The 19485-nt window shown below is 31.9% G+C and overlaps 1 protein-coding gene and 1 long non-coding RNA gene across 15 annotated transcripts; one reads left to right on the top strand and one right to left on the bottom strand.

Annotated features, from left to right (window-relative positions):
• Positions 1 to 4748: 4748 nt before the first annotated feature.
• Positions 4749 to 5733, bottom strand: LOC104088043 (uncharacterized protein At4g33100). 2 transcript variants are annotated; one of them, XM_009592649.4, is made up of 3 exons: positions 5499 to 5733; positions 5262 to 5346; positions 4749 to 5155 (listed from the first exon to the last, which is right to left on the bottom strand). In XM_009592649.4, exons 1-3 carry the CDS (start codon positions 5588 to 5590, stop codon positions 5054 to 5056), a joined length of 279 nt encoding a protein of 92 aa, XP_009590944.1. In that variant the 5' UTR covers positions 5591 to 5733; the 3' UTR covers positions 4749 to 5053. The 2 variants fall into 2 exon arrangements, with proteins under 2 accessions (XP_009590944.1, XP_009590943.1); XM_009592648.4 differs by having other exon boundaries at positions 4749 to 5158; positions 5499 to 5726.
• A 122-nt stretch (positions 5734 to 5855) lies between these two features.
• Positions 5856 to 14416, top strand: LOC104088044 (uncharacterized). 13 transcript variants are annotated; one of them, XR_011410498.1, is made up of 5 exons: positions 5856 to 6160; positions 6326 to 6358; positions 7046 to 7140; positions 8589 to 8777; positions 10319 to 14416. It is a non-coding gene; the product is annotated as an uncharacterized lncRNA (long non-coding RNA). The 13 variants fall into 13 exon arrangements; XR_011410505.1 differs by lacking the exon at positions 6326 to 6358; XR_011410503.1 differs by lacking the exon at positions 7046 to 7140.
• The last annotated feature ends 5069 nt before the right edge of the window (positions 14417 to 19485 follow it).

The following is a 19485-nucleotide window of genomic DNA, read 5'->3' as shown; positions in this document are numbered from 1 at the left end:
TATACAAAGGGAGTTTGGGTCGTGACACTTACTGGGTACGCGTTGATTTACGTACTCATGTTGCACTTATTCAGCAAGTATATATATGTTTCTGGTGGTCTTCTAGGCGTTGAGGCACGACATTTGCGGGACTTTGCGGAGAACTGCATTCCATGTTACGATCCGCAGCATACAGGGTCCCCATCAGAGTTATTTATATTATTTTGTCTAGCTTGTATTCCAGACAGATGTTGTATTTTATTATATTTCCTAGTTAATGCGCATGCACTTGTGACACCGGGTTTTGAGGATTCCTACTGGTTGTTCGTTATTGTGGCTCACGTAATTATTATCATCTTACCCTATAATTTCTATTTTATACTATTTAATTAATGGAGATTATGATTTCGAAAGTAATAAAAGGAGATCAATCACCGTTGGTTTGCCTGACGGCAGCGTTAGGCGTCATCACGACGTTTAGTGGATTTTGGGTCATGACAAGTCATGTACGTATAATACATTATTAACTTGGATCTTGTTGTAAAAAAAATTACTTACTAATGTAAAAGTTTAAGTAGTTAGATTTAAAGTTCTAAAATATTTCTACTATTAAAAACTTAAAATATTGAGATAAAACATTGACAACTTGAAAAGGAAATTTATTACATTCTTAATATCGCGAAAATAATGAAGAATTTATTATTAATTGAAAAAGCCAAAAAATGAGTTCTCTGATGGTAAGCACCCTTCACTTCCAACCAAGAAGTTGTGAGTTCGAGTCACCCCAAGAGCAAGGTGGGGAATTCTTGGAGGTAAGGATGCCGAGGGTCATTTGGAAACAGCCTCTCTACCCCAGGGTAGGAGTAAGGTCTGCGTACACACTACCCTCCCCAGACCCCACTAGTGGGATTATACTGGGTTGTTATTGTTGTTGTTGTTGTTGTTGTTGAAAAAGCCAAAAAATGAATAAAAGAAAATAACTAGTTTTTAATACTCCCAATTTAAACTTTTTGACAGAGGTGAAAGTTTTCTAGTGGTTAAAAAGGGCATCTCCCGGAGAACCAAAAGTTAATTGTAATTTGAAAATTTGAAGTTAAAAAACTTGAAAACTTAGAAATAAGATTTTATGCATTCTTAAGTCATTCTACAAAATAATGAAAGTATTGTATTAGTTAAAAAGACTTGTGAAATGGTATGTACAACTTACCTAAAGTGATCGTTAAAGGCAGAATGACCTTTTATTAAATTTAAAGAATTTTCCACCGTTTTAACAACTTGGAGAGTTGGAAAGAGAATTTATTGTACTACTAATATTATCACAAGAAAATAGTTAGTGTTAAAAATTAATTGTTACTTTTTAGCAAGATGGTACTACTTCTTATGATAAATAATAGTCCTACCGCCTAAGTCGGAGAATTAAAAATTAACTGTAACTTGAGAAATTGAATTAAATTTTTATTGCATTTCTAATGCCATCATACAAGAAAATAGTTTTGTACTAAATAAAACGGCCAAATGATACAATAAATATTCAAGTTTTTAATGGATGTTCATAATTGCAATTTTATTCAACATGTACAATTTCTCTCAAAAAATTTAATTCTGAAAATAATTTTAACCGTTATTATCAAATTGATTCTTACGTTTTAAGAAACATTTAAGGTTAAGACAATTTTTTTTTTTAAATTCCCATGCCTCTTTTTTCTTAGAATTTGTTTTTAGTCACCACTAATTACAAAGTAGGCAGTCTTCTCTCTTTATTTAAAAAAGAATATATATATATATATATATATATATATATATATATATATATATATATATATATATATATATGTGTGTGTGTGTGTGTGTATATGTGTGTGTCATAAAATCCACAAATAATAATTTTTGGGGCCTAAAGTAATTGCTTTATTAGAGGATTCGGTATGGTGGGATAAATTAGACCTGCATTTTTTAGTATTGAGGTTAAATTCCTGTTCCCAGGGGACAATGTCGTCTGACTTCTCTCCAATTGGTTTCTATAGATGGTTGTAATGAAATTAGCAATGGAATGCTAGAGTGATGTCCGTCTCTCGAGCATTTGACAATGGGTCGTTTCGAGCTTCCTACGTCTTCCAACTTTTTCTTAGACTTTAGACAAGGAGAATTATATAAAGCTTGATCAATATATTAACAATAGAATGATATGGTTTGCAAGTTTGAATATTTTCATAAAAAACATGATTATTGGAGCCGAGGGTCTATAGCAAACAGCCTTTTGCACAAGGTAGGGGTAAGGTTTACGTATACACTACCCTCTCCAGACCACTTGTTGATGTTATTGTTGATTATTAATGGATTTCAACTTACCATAATATCCTCGTTACTTAGATTTCCATTAATGAAATATATTCCTTTTCAGCGAAGAGTGGCTTCAGAAAATGGATCAGAACATAACTTCCATAAAACCAATAATGGGACCAACTTAAGTGGACTACCTACTGGAGAACATCTTTCATTGCAATTGCTGAACTGTTTGACTACTACAAATTGGAGAAGAATGAATAGTTTCGTATTTCCTCTTGAATATGCACTAAGCACAACAACATTGACGACATGAGCAATATAAAACATATCAGTCTAAAAATGGGCTTCAGCAAATGCAAAGATGAAGAAGTTAATCATAACAACACTTATGAATGACTAGTTTTTGAATAGCTTTTGGATAAAAGTTGTTGAATTGTAATTTGATCCTTCCTTTTGGTGTATGAGTTTTAACACATCAGAACCAAATGTACAAAAGAAAATAAGATAAAAATAAAAATGAGGAAGAGAAAATCCTCAAAGAAAAAACTAAACTCATCCTAGGGAATTGCAATTGAAACATATTCTCAATACTAAATCCAATTACACCAAAGAAAAAACAGAACTTTTGAAACCTAAACGACAGACTCAGGTCACTCAACAATAGTAGAACTCAATTAGCCCCCGACCACCACCACGGAAAATCAAGAAAAAGAGCCAAAAAGATCCCATTTCAAAAGATTGAAGAAAAACAAACTTCATTTTAATCCTTTCGTACAAATAAACTATCCTCAGTTCTTTATGATAGCAAAACTAACTGGATCAAGATTAGAACAGATTCAGTAAGAAACTATCCGAGAGCCCAGAAGAAAAAACATAGAAGAGGAGAGAAGACTGTTTGCAGCGGAAAGTGGATACAGGGAGAGGAACAAGAGACCTTTGAAGGGGAGGAACATGACTTTGTACAGCTTAGGACTTGATTCCTATTATCGCTCGAGTTTTGGAGCACCCACGAAGTCCCTGTGGGTATAGATGATCAGGTAAAGAACCATATTTTCATGTAGGTTCTCTACATTTTGGTACTCTTCTCGTACACAGGGTTTGTCCCACCATATCAATAATACTAGATTAAAAAAAAATTATAAAAAATTATAAAAAAGAAGAAGAAGATAGGACAGGTACATTCTCACTGGCGTTGTCTTTGCTATCAAAATTAGAATCTCATTAATGAAGTTTACAGTTCACAGATTACATTTTCGTAATTAGCCAGGGTTGCCACAATATTGGGCATGATATCTAAAGCCATTAATCGTTTTTAGAAAAGTTTTAGTGGCATCTGAAAGGAAAAGAAATGCAGAAAGAAAAAAGACTCTAGCTGACATTCCCAATCTAAGACAAATGGGCACGTGAGCCAAGAGAGCAAAGCATTGCTTTTCAAATTCATATTCCTACAAATTCTAGCATTCCTGAAGCAGATTCAGCAAGGTAAATCTACCTCAGTTTCAGCAACTTAAATTAGTTGCCTAATCTACAATATTTTCAGTGCAAACTCATTAACAAAAACTGCATCTACATCATTCAGCACTACGTTGAACAAGTACTAAGCTCAAGAATCTGCTTACCTAAAAAATTTACTAAACTCAAGAATTAAAATGATTGTACAGATAAGCTGAGTAAATATTAGAACAAGGATTACTGAGAGGACTATTGCTAAAGGGGTAACGTCAGATTGAAACCAGTATCTCATTGACTCAAGACCCATACACTATGGACAGACCTATTGTAATCATAGAATACCAGCTAAATTTTATCCCTACCTCTCGGCTCCAAGTATCCGATTCTGTCCATTATCAAATGCTGTGTCCCACAACTATAGGCAACTGTGCAGAGAAAGGTTTTTGACTAAGGAACATTACCCACATCAAGTGTAATATGAACTGGAATCAGGAAGGAAGGGAGGCCCTCCACCTAATGGTTAATCAACAATGGAGATAAAGCGGCACACAACTGTTACCCCTGGGAAAGAAGGATTAGGGTGTGGAGTAAAAGGAAAATTACCAAATTAAGGGAAAAAGAGCATAAGGAATCAGGAACTGTTCCAACCAAATAATATGGATCTTAGACTAACCACAACAGGATCATACAATCTAAAGCAAGTCATGATATGTCATTCCATTTCTAAGAAAGTAGACAGCCAAATGTGGGATGAACAACAGACAATAAACATCATTTTCAAGTCTCCCTTTTCCTTTTCCAGTAAGACACAAAGCTTAACAAAGAAACTGCAAAAAATGCAAGCTATTTGCCCTCCTTTAAATATCACCAAGAAATACTAGATCTCATGTTCAATATCCAAGCTATCTTCATTTAAGATTATCGTTTTTCCTCTCAGATCAGACACGATTCTGGTGGAATCATATCCAACTGGTATAATAGTCAAAACAACTTCAAATGAGAACACTTTACACATCACAAAACACGAGTGATTAACCAAGATCATAGGTCTTTGATAATCCTTAGCTTAAAATTCAATCAAGTGTTGAAATATCCAGTAGAGCAATGCAATTGCTAGACAATCTTTCAGTGCTATGCAGCTGCTTGCCTAGTACTACTCGAACTTTTACATGTAATAACTCTATAACAGGAAGGCCTTCCAATCACGTGAAATGCAAGTACCTTCTCCTCGATTAGTTATGTGTCACCTCGTCTAGCATCAAATACAATTACAAAACAGTTTAATTAAGCTCCACAAAAAATTCACCTTATGAATTGTCTATTCAAGCTACACTTGTTACTTGGGAGCACCAGTGGAGCTCTTAGAATCATTTTGATGAGCACCACCCACAATTCCATCAGCTTCCAAGAATCTACTTAAATGCTTATCATCCAGATGCTGCTGAAAAAAATTAATAAAAGCAAAAGTTCAAAAAGAAAAAAAAAACATATACATAAGAAACAAAGAAACTGAATTGAGCTTAGAATTCAAAGAAAGAGCATACAGATAAACAATCTCTATATTTCTGCCATTCTAAAACACACTCCTCTTTATCCCACTCACCCTTCAAGAATTTGTCAGAATACCACCTACACAAAAAAAACCAAGTTTTAGGTGAAATCCTTATATCCACATACTCAAGAATCTAAAGGAACTCTTTCTAACTTTTTTCTTTCTTTGGACTCACAATAAAAATTAGGAAAAAGGGGTAAAGATTATATCATAAAGTCTGAATTTTGACCTGTTGAAACAATTATGGTAAGCCTCTCTGAGTTGAGCACAAGGGGAAGTAGACAAACGAGAAGCATTTTTCTTGTCTTTCAAGATTCCCATGTTTATGGCATAATAATACTACAAATCCATGAATCTGAACTGAAACCAAGCAGTTAAATTAAATGTTGATTCCAGAAATACTTGTAGCAATTTAGCAATTCTTCCCATTGTCTTTGCTTCAACGACCAAATAAGGGAGGGAGTTTTGGGCCGTCACGGGTAATTGGATTGTTTGTGGATCCTTTATCTTGGTATGGCCCACGATGAAGCCCAATATTGGTTATAGCTAAACCGTAAAATTTTCATATGGCGCACACCTATTAGATTTGTACCCACTTAAAAAAATTTAATTGATACCTAATACTCCTATTTGGGTAACTTCATATAAATGCACTTTTCTCTTATTCTTTGCTGCTACTTTATTTTTCTCTGTGTTTAGGATTCCTTCTTCTTCTTTTGTTGCAAAACAGATTTGTTACCCATTCCTTGACAAAAGCTTCTTCCATGTCTACTCTCCTCCAAACTCTCTCCACTAGGCAACAATGGAGGCTAAAAACACAGATTTTTCTGAAGTGGTTCTCTACTATTGTCGATGATGAACCGATTGTGGTTGTCCATTAACTGAAGCTCGGTATGCCATCTCCATCCTTTTTCTGTTCTTATCTCTCTCAAATTCTCCGCACACTTTTTTTATTTCACTGTTATGTTTTTCTTAGCCGCCCTTCCTGTAATATTTTCTTTGCTCATGTGGCTTCATTTCTGATTTTACTTCAATATTTCACGCTTTTGTTTCCAGTTTGTCTCGCTTCTGCGGTATTTTTGACTTTTGGTAAGTCTCCCCTTCTTTCTTTAGTTGATATACTAGCTTATCGGTAGTGAATTTGAGTGGGTATGTTTTAATTTTTAAATATATGTTTGAGTGGGTTTCTCATTTTCACATGTTTGGAAATACTTATGTATGTGCATGTTTGGGTTACATTATTATTTTTTATTTTGGTTGAGTCAGATGGTATTCTACGAGTGTATAGTTCTATTGAAGAAGGTTTCTACTAGGTACTCTTGCTCTCTTTGGTCTGTTTGGTTCCAGTGATTTCCATGAGCTTGTAAATTTATGATTTCATTCTTCTCAGAGATTACTGATTTAGTTGTTTTCATTTAGCTATTGAAGTTCTCTATGTGCTTCTGCTTTGCTCTCTTATTACACCTTTTTTGGCTTTTAATTTCGCTCTGTATGATTTTGAACATTTGATGGACACAGATCTGATTTTTTTTATTTTCATTCATATTTTCGTGCCTGAGCCGAGGATATGTTGGAAACAGCCTCTCTATCCTCACAAGGTAGGGGTAAGGTCTGCGTACACACTATCCTCCCCAAATCTCACGGTGTGGGATAATACTGGGTATGTTGTTGTTGTTGTTGTTGTCATATTTTCGTGTTGTACTCTTAGCATGTATGTGATTATTTGATCACACGTGTCTATGATATTTTTTTACATGGATACGCACATTATTACAGTATAGGGAACACTAAGTGCCATCAAGACAAAAATAGTAATGGGGAGGAGAAGAACTTTAATGTAGCCAAAATTATTTGACAGTATGCCTGAATATGTAAGTCTCAATCCTTCAACTATAAATCCTGAATTCTAAAACTGTGAAATGTGGTGATTTCCTTTTGTTTGTTTTATGTTGGTATGCCAATTGTTGATTTATAACAAACTTTAGTTTATTCTTTGTCTCTGTTATACAAATATAGTTTTCCCTCTTTACTGTCGTTATACAAATGTAGTTTCCCCTCTTTACTGTCTTCAATTGGATAATGCTGCGAGCTTTGCTGAGATTTTTACTTGGATTTGGAATTTTCAAGTTGAAACTTAAGATCTTTATTTAACTTTTGCGGTCCAACTTTCATAGGAATGCTTTATTGATCTGACAAAGATAGTGATTCTCCTTTAATTTTCTTCCTATATTCTTCCGAGGACTCAGGTTCATGCTTTTTTTAGTCTCTCTTTTTTTCAGGTGGGTGTTAGAGTTCACAAAGCTCTATTTTAAAATAGGTTCCTGTCAATTGGTTAATGTTTGAATCTACTGGGCTATCTTGGAATTTATAGTAGTCATATCTAACAATTTTAGGTCAGTTTAGAAGTTCAATTGAAATTGAGAAAAATGGTGATTATCTGAGGCAAGAAATTAATCTTCCTGTTATGGTAAAAAATATTTGCACTCTATCACCTATTTTATCTAATGCAACAGCTAAGTCCAGCCACCTCTTATCGATCTTGTTTTAATGTTGCTCTGCTATGTTCGCCTCAATAAAGTAAGGATTCATGTCACATAATTCTAGGAATGATAAGTAGGCGAATCCCTCAAAGAACTTCCATGTGTTATAAAATTGCAAACTATAAATTTATCTTCGGATATGTCATTTGGTTGTCTGCCATTTTATTTTGATTACACCAAATATGTATTTCAATGACTAAGGTAAGTTTTAATTAAGACGGGCATTTGAACAAAGCAATTTCCTGCAGCATTAATTGTGTGGAACAAAAGCAAGGCTCTCTTAACTACTAAAGAAATAATGTCTTATTTTTTGGAACTATAAGTTATCAATTTAAGATTTTCTTTCACTTTAGATCTCAACAATGCTATTTTAGCGTCGATTGAAGAGGAAATGACTTATTCTGCTCAAATGATCTATTTTCTCCTAAGTAATGAGATTACCTAACGTTAACCTTTCAATTTAGATGCCTAAAATTTATATCTTAGTCTCATTTGAAGAGGAAGACTTATTGTACTAGAATAGAAGGACATCAGTTTCTTCCCAAAATTTTACATATTCCTAATTGCTCAAAATTATGATTTATCCTATCTTGAAAAGGACATAATTGGAAGAAATGGTACCTTCTTTTCAGTGCAAAATTTGATTCTACGTGCATACATCTTGTTCTAGGCTTCACTGTGGTCATTTTTGGTACCTATAGTTTATGGGATATCAATACTACTGGGATTCATTAACCCATCATCATCATGTTTTGCTGATAGTGTTAGCTTTCTCATAGGACATTTAAACAGAAGAAACTCACTTTTGTGTGGAGAATGCAGCTGAGAAAGACTCAACTTTAGTCATTTATATGGACATGTCAACTCTTACTTTTCGTGCCTCAGAGTTGATCCATCATGAGTTGCTGCATAATACATCAGCTATTGTCATCCAATGAATTGACCAAACATCAACAAATACACAGCACGTAAATAGAACAACTTCTCATTCTCACATTTGTTGATTAGATGTCTACACTGCTGCCTTTATGTGCTACATTTAGGACCACAATAATTTATTTTAACAATTGCAAAGATGAGAATGATATATGCAATTCTTCCGGCAAATCTATGTGCTGGCATTTATAGCTTTATTATTGCTGCATTTAGGTGTATCTTGTACCATCTAGATGCTTTAGGAATTTTTGGCCTTAATTTGTGGAATAAAACTTAAGATATCTGATAGTTTCTTTTCTGAAAATTATAAATTATTTCATTACTCGGCACCTCTTCAATTTTGTTGTTGGTGTCCGAGTCAGGCTTGTATCTCTTCATTTGGTAACTTTATCTAAGCTAGCGTTTGGCCATAAATTCCCAAATTTATTCTGAAAAATCTGATTTGGGTGAAGTTTGGTTTGAAGATGAAAATGTGTTTGGACATCTGTTTTGGGTGAAGTTTGGTTTGGAAAAACATGAAACATGACTTATACCCACAAGTTCTAAAAACTATCACAAATACCCAACAGTACCATTATCAATAACATTCATTATATTATAGCAAACCATAGTCCTGAACATAAATAAATTTGATACAAAATTATCATTTTTATAATGAACTACATGATACACTATCAGATGACCGAGAAGATGAAGCAACATCGTTACAAAATAATAAATGGTGGGCTCTTTTATAAAATACAAAAGTTTAGGATAATTTTTAAAAAATATAATAGTGATATTTTGGCCCAAAACCAGCTATTTTGGGACTTGGGATTTGGCCAAAATGTAGGCAAAATCTATGGCCAAACATGTGTTTGCCAGATAAAACCCAAGTTTATTTTGGCAAAATCTATGGTCAAACGGGTCCTAAGTATCGTTGGTGCTCCTAATTTGGATTTCTCTGTTCCAGTAATTAATTATGATTTTATTTCATTTATTCCTGATGTGCTTATCAAGGTTATATATTGTTGGAAGCTTATATGTTCCTTGTTCTTTTGTATTCTCATGAGTAGCATTGAAATGCGATATATAGAAACAGATGGCTCCGGTAGTAAATTATTACTCAAGAAGTAAACATAAAGAGGATCATGCCAAAAAGAATCTTGCTTTGGCAGTTCTATTTAGATGGATAAATTGCCTAGATTGCATCTTATTTCATAAGAAATTAGAATCTATTGCAATTGTAGGCATCTATCTACCCTCTCTGAAGAGGTAAAAAATAGTAGTAGTTCCCCTTCATTTGTTTATTGTACTAATAAAAATATAAAAGGAAAATAAAAAATTCAATTTATTAATGTGCTATGGATATTGGTGATATCTCATATTTCAAATTTAGACATGTAAATGAGCAACATAATAGATAGTCTGCAGCTTTTATCGCATTGCAGTAAGATTAGTGGTTAATTTTTCAACTATGGCTTACTGATCTATAGTAGCTATCAGCATTGTTACTCGAATTTAATTTGGACTTGTATAATTTCTGTATAAGCTACCTTGGTGAATTCTAATGTGATTTTCTTTGTTAGGGCAGAACTGAAGAATCAGAGAACCGAAGAGATGATGCTTTAAGGAAATTGCATGAAAGAGACTGGACAACATCTATTGCAAACAATTGCACATGTCTATTTTGACTGAAACTTCTTTCGTTGACGATGTTTTATAATGTAACTTCTTTTGATTCTTGGGCACAAATACGAGGGAGCCAACATTTTTCAGTAGTGCAAAGTCGTTGCAATACAGGATATGACAGTCGTCAATCAGGATATGTAAGTCTATTTGTTTATGGCGTAAAGTGTAAACAAGAGTAGAACACATGTGTTTCTTTGATATGTTATCATGGATTCCTGTAGTGACTCTATTGGGCCCGTGCATAGCACGGACAGCATCATCTATCTAGTAACTATATAATAAGTGCAACTTCATTCGGACGACGAAGGGTATCTCTTGTTAATTTAACTTTAAATATGGGTATTATGGTAAATCCGCCTCTCTTAACTTTCCAAGACATGGTAACGTGTACAATTGTAGCGATACCCGCGTCACTTTACTTCTCAAACGATCTTTTGCCTTTTCATAGCACTTTCGTGAACAAAGACTTGGTTTCATTTCTCACTCTCTCTGCTGCTATTTTCGATGTTCTTCTTCCTCATCTGTTTTTGCTCAGTTTCTTATTTTCTTGGTTTTTAATCTTCTGGTTTCCTTTTGTTTTATTATTGTGTGTAATTTGCTTCTCTTATTCTTTTTTCAATTTTCAGATTCAGATGTCTCATAACATTTTCTTCATATGGTTTAAATTTATGTATTTATCCAACTTTCTCTCTTCATTTTTTCTTTGCCTTCTCTATTTGAATCTGTCTCCATTTGTTTCTTACTTGATTTTTCATTTTTCCTCTAAGACCATATGGATGTAATTTGGTGCAACTTCTAAGATTTGATGCATGTGTTTGCAGGTAATTGAATTTCTTCATGTTTTTTGAAGGTTTCAGTCTGTTCTTCAAATAAAGTAAAATCTCAGCCTTAATCATCCCTATAATGTTAATGGATATCAGTCTAGGTGTTTTAAATTTTCAGATAACGTCATATTGGTTCTTGGCTCTGCGTTCTGTGTAGTACGTATCACTGTTGTACGGTAAAGCAAAGCTTATTTTTTAACTGCCAGTAGACTGAAAGAAAGATATCAAAACAGAGGATGATCTTCTAACATAACTTTACAGCATCTGTCTAATGTTACGGCATTTGAGAAGTTTGGATCTTTTTTCTTTTTTGAGCTTATTTTGGAACAAAATTGAGGGGATATTTTCTTTCCTATTTCTGTGAGTTGATTGAAAAAGCACTGAACTAGAGTTATTCCGTTGATTTGTCTATATTTTCTGGATTAATGTGCTCCTATGACTCATGTTCTGAAGATTGATTCTTATTGGACTTTGGAGGTATGCCTTTTCTATTAGGTCCTTCGAGCACTTAACATTGTTGGTAAGCTCGGTCATTGTCTAATTTTGTTTATACAATAGTAATTCTAGATATATGAAGCTCAGAAAGCAGATGAGCAGTCATAGTGTTGATTAACATGATAGACTAACAGTCAAGTATATTCATAGAGTATAATAGGTGTGGATCTTATATGTGCAAAATTTTGCGTGATTATTGTAGCACCTCAGTCATTTATTTTTAAAAACTAGGTTAAAGTATTGACTCACTTATTCCTGCTTATCTTCTTCTGCTTTTCACTGGAGCAGGAAGAAGAGGAGAGAGGGTAAATTTATTAAGTGAAAACTTCAGCTGCTCACTAATTGGCAAAAAGGAAAGAAAAGCAAGTCAATATTCTTGTACTAATCATATTGGCAATTGATATTTCGTTTCCATGATCTAAGCTGCCTGACCATCTTTCTATAAAACTCTTCTTGTTTACAAGCCGGTTTGACTAGATTTTTATTACCTAAAAAATTTATTGAAAAGTATCGTACGTCGTTTTATTAATTTATATCATCATATACATTCATAAGGTTCTTTTACCTTGTAATGTTGATTGAATTAGGGGCTGCTGTAACCATACTTTTGAGTGACGCATTTTATTGCTTCTTATTCACATATTTGGATGTTCTTATTTTGGACAGTGGATGATACCAGCGTTCCTACCGAGGCTGCAATACATATTCTGGTATTTTTTTCCATCGGCATGTTTATGATTGTGAATGGCATTTGTCATGTAAGTCTACCAATAGAACCTTTCCTCTCCCTCTATTCTCAATAAATATTGCATTGTTAATTTCTCTTTTATAATGATTTTGCTTTTGCGAATGGAAATGCTTCAACTACTTTTTGGGTGTTATATTTTTTATCTTAGACAGAAAGCAGTATTACAAAGTTCACTTGCTTAGTGAAATATGTTCGTCTTGTGGTGAGCACCCTCCACTTCCAACCAAGAGGTTGTGAGTTCGAGTCACCCCAAGAGCAAGGTGGGGAGTTCTTGGAGGGAGGGAGCCGAGGGTCTATCGGAAACAGCCTCTCTACCCTAGGGTAGGGGTAAGGTCTGCGTACAAACTACCCTCCCCAGACCCCACTAGTGGGATTATACTGGGTTGTTGTTGTTGTTGTTGTTGTATTTAAAGTGAATAAACTGATTTTGTCATTTTAACCTTTTCTGGTCTTGAGCAGATAGTTTTAGTTATATAATTTAACTCAAAACTTTGAAGGGAAAAGAAACTCAATGCGACACTCTATACTTGGGTGAAAAATTAACTCTTTATTAGCTTGATTAAAAGGAAGAATAACAACAGAATAACTGGTGCATTATGAGTTTGAGATCACATCATGTGATCAAAGAAACATTTTTTTTCTATTCTGGTGTTAGTACAAGAACTCAATGAGGAACATCTCATTATAACATCATAATGCAGAGAATGCTCTAACATACAAAATGCAACTCTTAAATCATTTTAGTTGGGAAAAAAAATCATTTTAGTGAATGTTCAACAATTTATGTTTTAAAAGATATCTAAATTTTTCTGTGTGGGGAAAGGAAGACAATGAAAAAAGCCACGGCAAGTAATGTCTCTAATATTGCATCATTCGCTTAGAGTTCAATCCTTCCTTTTCTACGCTTACCCTCTTTTTGTTTCTTTTATGTGCTTATATTGTTCTGTGCAGGCCCTGATTTTACTATTTTTTTTTTGTAGCATCAATTCTATTGCAAAAAAATTAAAGGTTGGGACTTATACAGCTGAATGCTATGTCCAGACTAATCAAAGAAGAAGTTAAAAGGGAAGCTTGCTCTTAGAATTATATAAATGTTAAATGTAATGTTAGAAAAGTATCCAAGTGAGAAAAACATCAGTAGACAGATACTTACCATCGCTCAGAAAGATGAGCGAAAATCCAACCTAAGAATCTACTAATGGCATCTCTTCGAGCGCTAATTAAAAGTCGAGTAGTGGAATGGGAAATGTTACTGCATTTATCTGACCTTAGTAGATATTATATCTATAATTAGCATAAGAGAAACACAGACTCTTGAAAAAGTAAAATAACATTAAACTACTGGCACATGTAGAGTGCTTATTTTCTGTGAGAGTATCAAAATCACTTTTTATTGTTTGTGATAATGTTTTGTCCAAAAAATTGCAGGATGCATCTAAGAATGTGCTTCGGCTAAGTGCACTAGTTCTTGCTTTTTATTTGATGCGGATTCTATAAACTCTTTTCAAGAATTTACCTTGATATCAATGCATCAATTCTCGTCGTTCAATTTTTTCCCGAGTGCAATTATTCCATTAAGATTTGGAAGAGAAAAGTGAGAAACTTATCCAGCGGCTGACTGGAGAATATTCTTGTTTGATGAGGCTAGGCTTGATATCAAGAATTGATGAAGGAAACCAAGAGGCTCAGACAGTATTTCAAAACACATGGCTTTCTATCCTTCCTCATCGGTTGACTTAACTCGAGATAATGAAGATTTAGAATATTTTGCTGTAAGATTGTTTTGTGATGCTTGAAATAGCTGATTTCAGGTAGTTGCTAATTATTTCAATATGAGCACAGTTTGAGAATATTGCAAATACTTTCCCCGTGGTGTAGTATCATGGTAAAAATTATTTTCCCATTCATTATGATGATGTTGCTTGCTGCTCAACCTAGACTTTCCTTGGAATTTGGTTCTCTGGGAATAGTTATGTATATATTTAATCATAAAGTTTGTGGGCGACAGCCGATAGCCGGCGGTGACTTTAAACTTTTGGAAAAGTTAATTTATTTTTATGTTTCCAGCTTCCTTGTTTGTCAAGGACATGCTTTCGTGGTGTTGAACCTTTGTTGTGTTCATGTAGCTATGTTTGGCAATGCTTTTCAAGGATATTAGATAGTATGTCTTCAAGTGGTACAAACAATGTTTAGTCTTTATAATATTTGAAAGTTATGTTTTATATTTGAGCTCATTTGGAGTAGATTTTGATGTTGGATTGTTGAAATTCGAAGAATAAGTTCATGTTTTAGAACTTAAGATTTAAAATCTGAAATTATATTAAAGAGATTGAATTACTTAATATTTGAATTTCTAAAGTTGCATTTGAAAGATAGAGGAACCTTAGATTTGATTTTTAAAGTTGCATTTGAAATATAGAGGAATCTTAGATTTGATTTCTGAAATTGCATTGAAGATATTGAACTACTTGATTCGAATTCCCGAAGTTGAATTTGAAAGATACAAAAATTCAAGATTTACTTTCTGAAACTAGCATGGTATAACTTTAATAGTGGTCCCAAAAGCATGGCAAAACCTAGGGTGATTTGCACAAATAGAATTATTTCCACCGCCGTTTAGATTTTGTCCTTATTCAAGGAAGTTGAACAAAAATAACCTTGAACCTTGAAGTATAACTTTGATATACAAGTCTTGTCGAATTAACAAACTTGCTGTGTTTATAAGTTACCAAAAAAACTTATTTAAAAACTTGTTGTAGGAAATTTCTTGAAAAATGGAGCTAAGTTGAACCATCCACAAAAATAAAGGAATAAAATGCGTACAGCTTATGAATTACTGTCTATTATCTTTGTCTATATTTTATTTTTTTTGGTCATATTATCTTTGTCTATATGACTCTCTAGTAGTGTAGTAGATATGAAAAAGAAAAAAACTTTACTTAGAGACAAAGGCATAAATCACAATAGGGAAGAATTTCACCAATTAATCAGAGAATTTACTTTGCCTGTTTGTGTTAGATATAACTAGTATTAGCACCCCGCGCGGATGCGCGGACACTAACCATGTTAAATATTTGAGCTATTTGGATTATATGTAAATAATCTTAATATTTAAACTTTCTCGATAAATATAAATAATCATTGGATATTAATTAAGAAACATTACATACAAATAATTAAACATTTCTCAAATCTCCTAGTTATAATTCAATTTATTTATTTTTTGGTACCATTTTCGCTGGTGTCATTGGATCCAAAAAATATTCAGGAAGCAAAATAATAACTCATATTTATGGAAAAACAATCAAAGGTTGAAACTATGAAGGACTCTTTGGATACGACTTGATACTTTTACTACTGCTTCAACTCTTATTTGGTGTGTTGATATTATTCAAAAAATATTTTATTTTAAAATTTTAGTTTTTAAAACTTTATTTTTCAATAATAATTATTTTTATAATAATGTAAGTGAAAATAGCATCCTTAATTCAAAACTCATTTTAGTCGGCTATCCAAAATTTAAAAAATTCGTTAGCCAGTGATTTTTTTTTAAAGTATGACTTCATTTTGATATTTGACATTAACCATGTTAAATATTTGAGTTATTTGAATTATATGTAAATAACCTTAAAATTTAAACCTTCTAAATAATTATAGATAATCGTTAGATATTAATTAAGAAATACTACATGAAAAAGGGCTAATATTTTCTAATCTAGTAGTGATAATTTTATTTTTGCATCATTCTTATTGATGTCGTTGGAACCTAAATATAGTCACAAAGCGAAATAATAACTCGTATTTATGAGCTATGGCAAAAGCACAGAGGTTGGCACAATATGAACGCCTCTTTGGTTACTACATGACTCTTTTACTACGACTTGAATTCTTATTTGGTATGCTATTATGTTTAAAAAAATATTTCTATTTTGAAATTTCAATTTCTAAAACATTATATATATTTCAATAATGATTATCTTCATAATGATGCAAGTGAAGATATTATCCTTAATTTAAAATCCACTTTAATCAGCTATCTAAAAATTTAAATGATTCTTTGACCGATGAAACGTTATTTCAGTATGACTCCATTTTGAGTTTATCGATATCTCTAGCCACAGATTTTTAATTTTGAATACCCTACATATAAAAAAAATTTGTTCTTTGAATCATTAAATGTTAGATTAATTGATTGCTATTATATATTATTGCATATATTATCTTAAAATTGCCAAGTAGTTTTTTCTTGACACTATACTTGGCCTAATCTCAATGTAAACTACTTAAATTGCATTTAAATTTTAATTCGAATATCATATCAGTTTGTTGGTAATAGTGGTTTTTTAAAAAACGACACACAATGTAAATAAAAAAAAATTCTAATATATCCTTATCTTATAATCCATGTATTTGAGTTGAAAAAAATATTTGAAATCGATGAGATCGACTTCCAAATTTTTTACACTCAACAAATATGAAACATAAGAAGAAATTCGTTGTCGTCTCTTATTTATGATTTTTAGATTTTTCATACAATGTTTTATATTTATTTTCTTTTATCTTATTTTTATGTCTTTGGTTGAAATTCTGTCATATTTTTCTTTTGGCTTTATTTTATCAACCTAAACAGGTGCTCACCCAATCACTTAAATTAAAAAATTGAGGATGTGTAATTTATATATAATTCATATATAACATGTGTATAATCGTGTGTTATCGGTATATCATCTATGTATATTAACTATAAAAAGTAAACAATAAATCTGGCCGGATATTTATGTAATAATCCATAAGATTTTTATTTCTTTATTTTATCCATGATATGACTTCTATTATAATTATTTTAAAAACTCTCTACTAAAATTTGTTTCTTTATTTTATCCATGATATGACTTCTATTATAATTATTTTAAAAATTCTCTACTAAAATTTAAGAATATCTTATATTTTATTTTAAAAATTATATTATAATTAAAAAAATAATCTCATTTCAAAATAATTTGTTTACATTTTAAAAATAACTATTCCACGTCATACCAATATTGTTTTTAAATATATTTTTTGTTACGCTTGAAAATCGCTATATAGAAACTATCAATTATAGAAACATTTCTTAAACAATTTAGATAAGAGTTTGTCCTAATCTTGTTAGTCTATAGTAGATTTTGTCATAAAGTCTATTTAAATTTTATTAAAAAAGCGCCAAATGGCTTTTTCTCAATATGCCACTTGGCTTAACGTTATGCTTCATTACCCTCCTTTTAATATAATATAGAAGATATAGATTATAGTTTTTAATTAATTTTTTGCCTCCATATTTCCAGATAATATAGAAGAAAATCTATGAGTAGATTAATATATAGATATAGATATAGATATTGATACAGCTATAAATATATTTAATATAATATAGATATTTCTAGCTAATATAGAAGAAAATCTATGAGTAGATTTATATATATATATATATATATTAGATTTGTCTAAGATCTATTTAGATTATGTATAAGATTCATTAAACTACTTCTATTAATTATGTTTTCATTTATAATTTCTAATTATTAATGTTGTCCTAAAATTGCCAAGTGGCTTCATTTTAGCTTGCCACTTGGCTTAACCACAATCCATACTACCCTCCTTTTAATATAATATAGATTGATTGAAAGTCAGTGCAAGGTAATAACTAAGTTAAAGTTTTTTTTTCAATTTATTTTGAGCAACGTAATATTAGTAATTAACTACTAATACCTCCTTTCCAGTTTGTATATGAGCAGTGCTACAGCCACCTCTATTTAGGTTTAAGAAACAACGCCTTCTTTTAAAAAATAGTTTTATATGAAGACAGAAAATTATACTCCTATTCCCTAGTGAATCATTATGTTACCCTTTTTTTTTTCCTTGTCCTTCTATTTTTATGATATATTTGTACCTTTTCTTAAAAATTAATTTTTTTAAAAATTGATGAAATGTTCTAGAATTGTTATTGATCTTTTGTTTGGTGAATTAAAGGATGTTTTTGAATTATAATTTCACTATAATAGGAGCTCTCAAGTGATTTATTAAACTAGTCGAAGCAATATCCCAAAACAAAATAGAGGTAGCAGTGACTTACCCTAAAATTCATTGCTAGTCTTATTGATTTTGTGAAATGTATATATTAAAAAACTATTAGAAAGGGAACAAAAACAAACAAGCATCTTAAAAATTGCGACTCAATAGAAAAAGATGTTGAAATTAAGTGCTTGTTTAGATCTAACACATGGACACTACTGATTAGCATAATTAAATGAAGATATGATTCGTAACTATAGAAGACGTGCAAGAATAATGTCAACCTTTAAAAAAAGGAAAGAGAGAATTTGCATTATTTTTTTCAATGGTTCTTAATGTAAAACATTATTCTCGTACTAGATGAAAAGCCTAGTGTGAAGAGACAAGGAAGAAATAATTTGAATTGTTCTCTTCCTATGATTCTTAAACTAAAAGCCTAATAAGATTCGGCACTCTTTTATTAAAGTAAAAAATTATGCTTTCATGTGAGGTATGCACATCAAATTTTCATAACAATAAAGTTATTCTTTACTTGCTAAAAGTCTCGATCTCCCTTGAAAGCTAAGTTACCCACGTATCCTAGGCCACAAAGTGACAGCTACTAATATTTTTAAGTTGCCAAATACGATGAGGAAAAAAGTGGAAAATTATCATCTTTATATTTATGGAAAATACATATGAAAGTAAATGCAGACACATAATATATATTTCAACTCTCTAGGATGTTAGCTTTATTCATCGTTTTTAAAATAAAATAAAAAATAAAAATTCACTCGGTCAATACGAAATTACTGAATTGCAATCAGTAGTCGCTACGATTCATAAATTAGAACTTTTACCCAAATAAAACATGATACTTTAGTAACTTAAAAGCTTTAAACTTTATAGGTTATCTTACTTGGGAAGGACTTCCCTGTGATGCGTTCAAAGGAGTCTATGGAATGCTAGGGT

Source organism: Nicotiana tomentosiformis, chromosome 8 (assembly GCF_000390325.3).
Source record: "Nicotiana tomentosiformis chromosome 8, ASM39032v3, whole genome shotgun sequence".
Taxonomy (NCBI): domain Eukaryota; kingdom Viridiplantae; phylum Streptophyta; class Magnoliopsida; order Solanales; family Solanaceae; genus Nicotiana; species Nicotiana tomentosiformis.
This window is presented reverse-complemented; position numbering and strand designations above follow the sequence as displayed.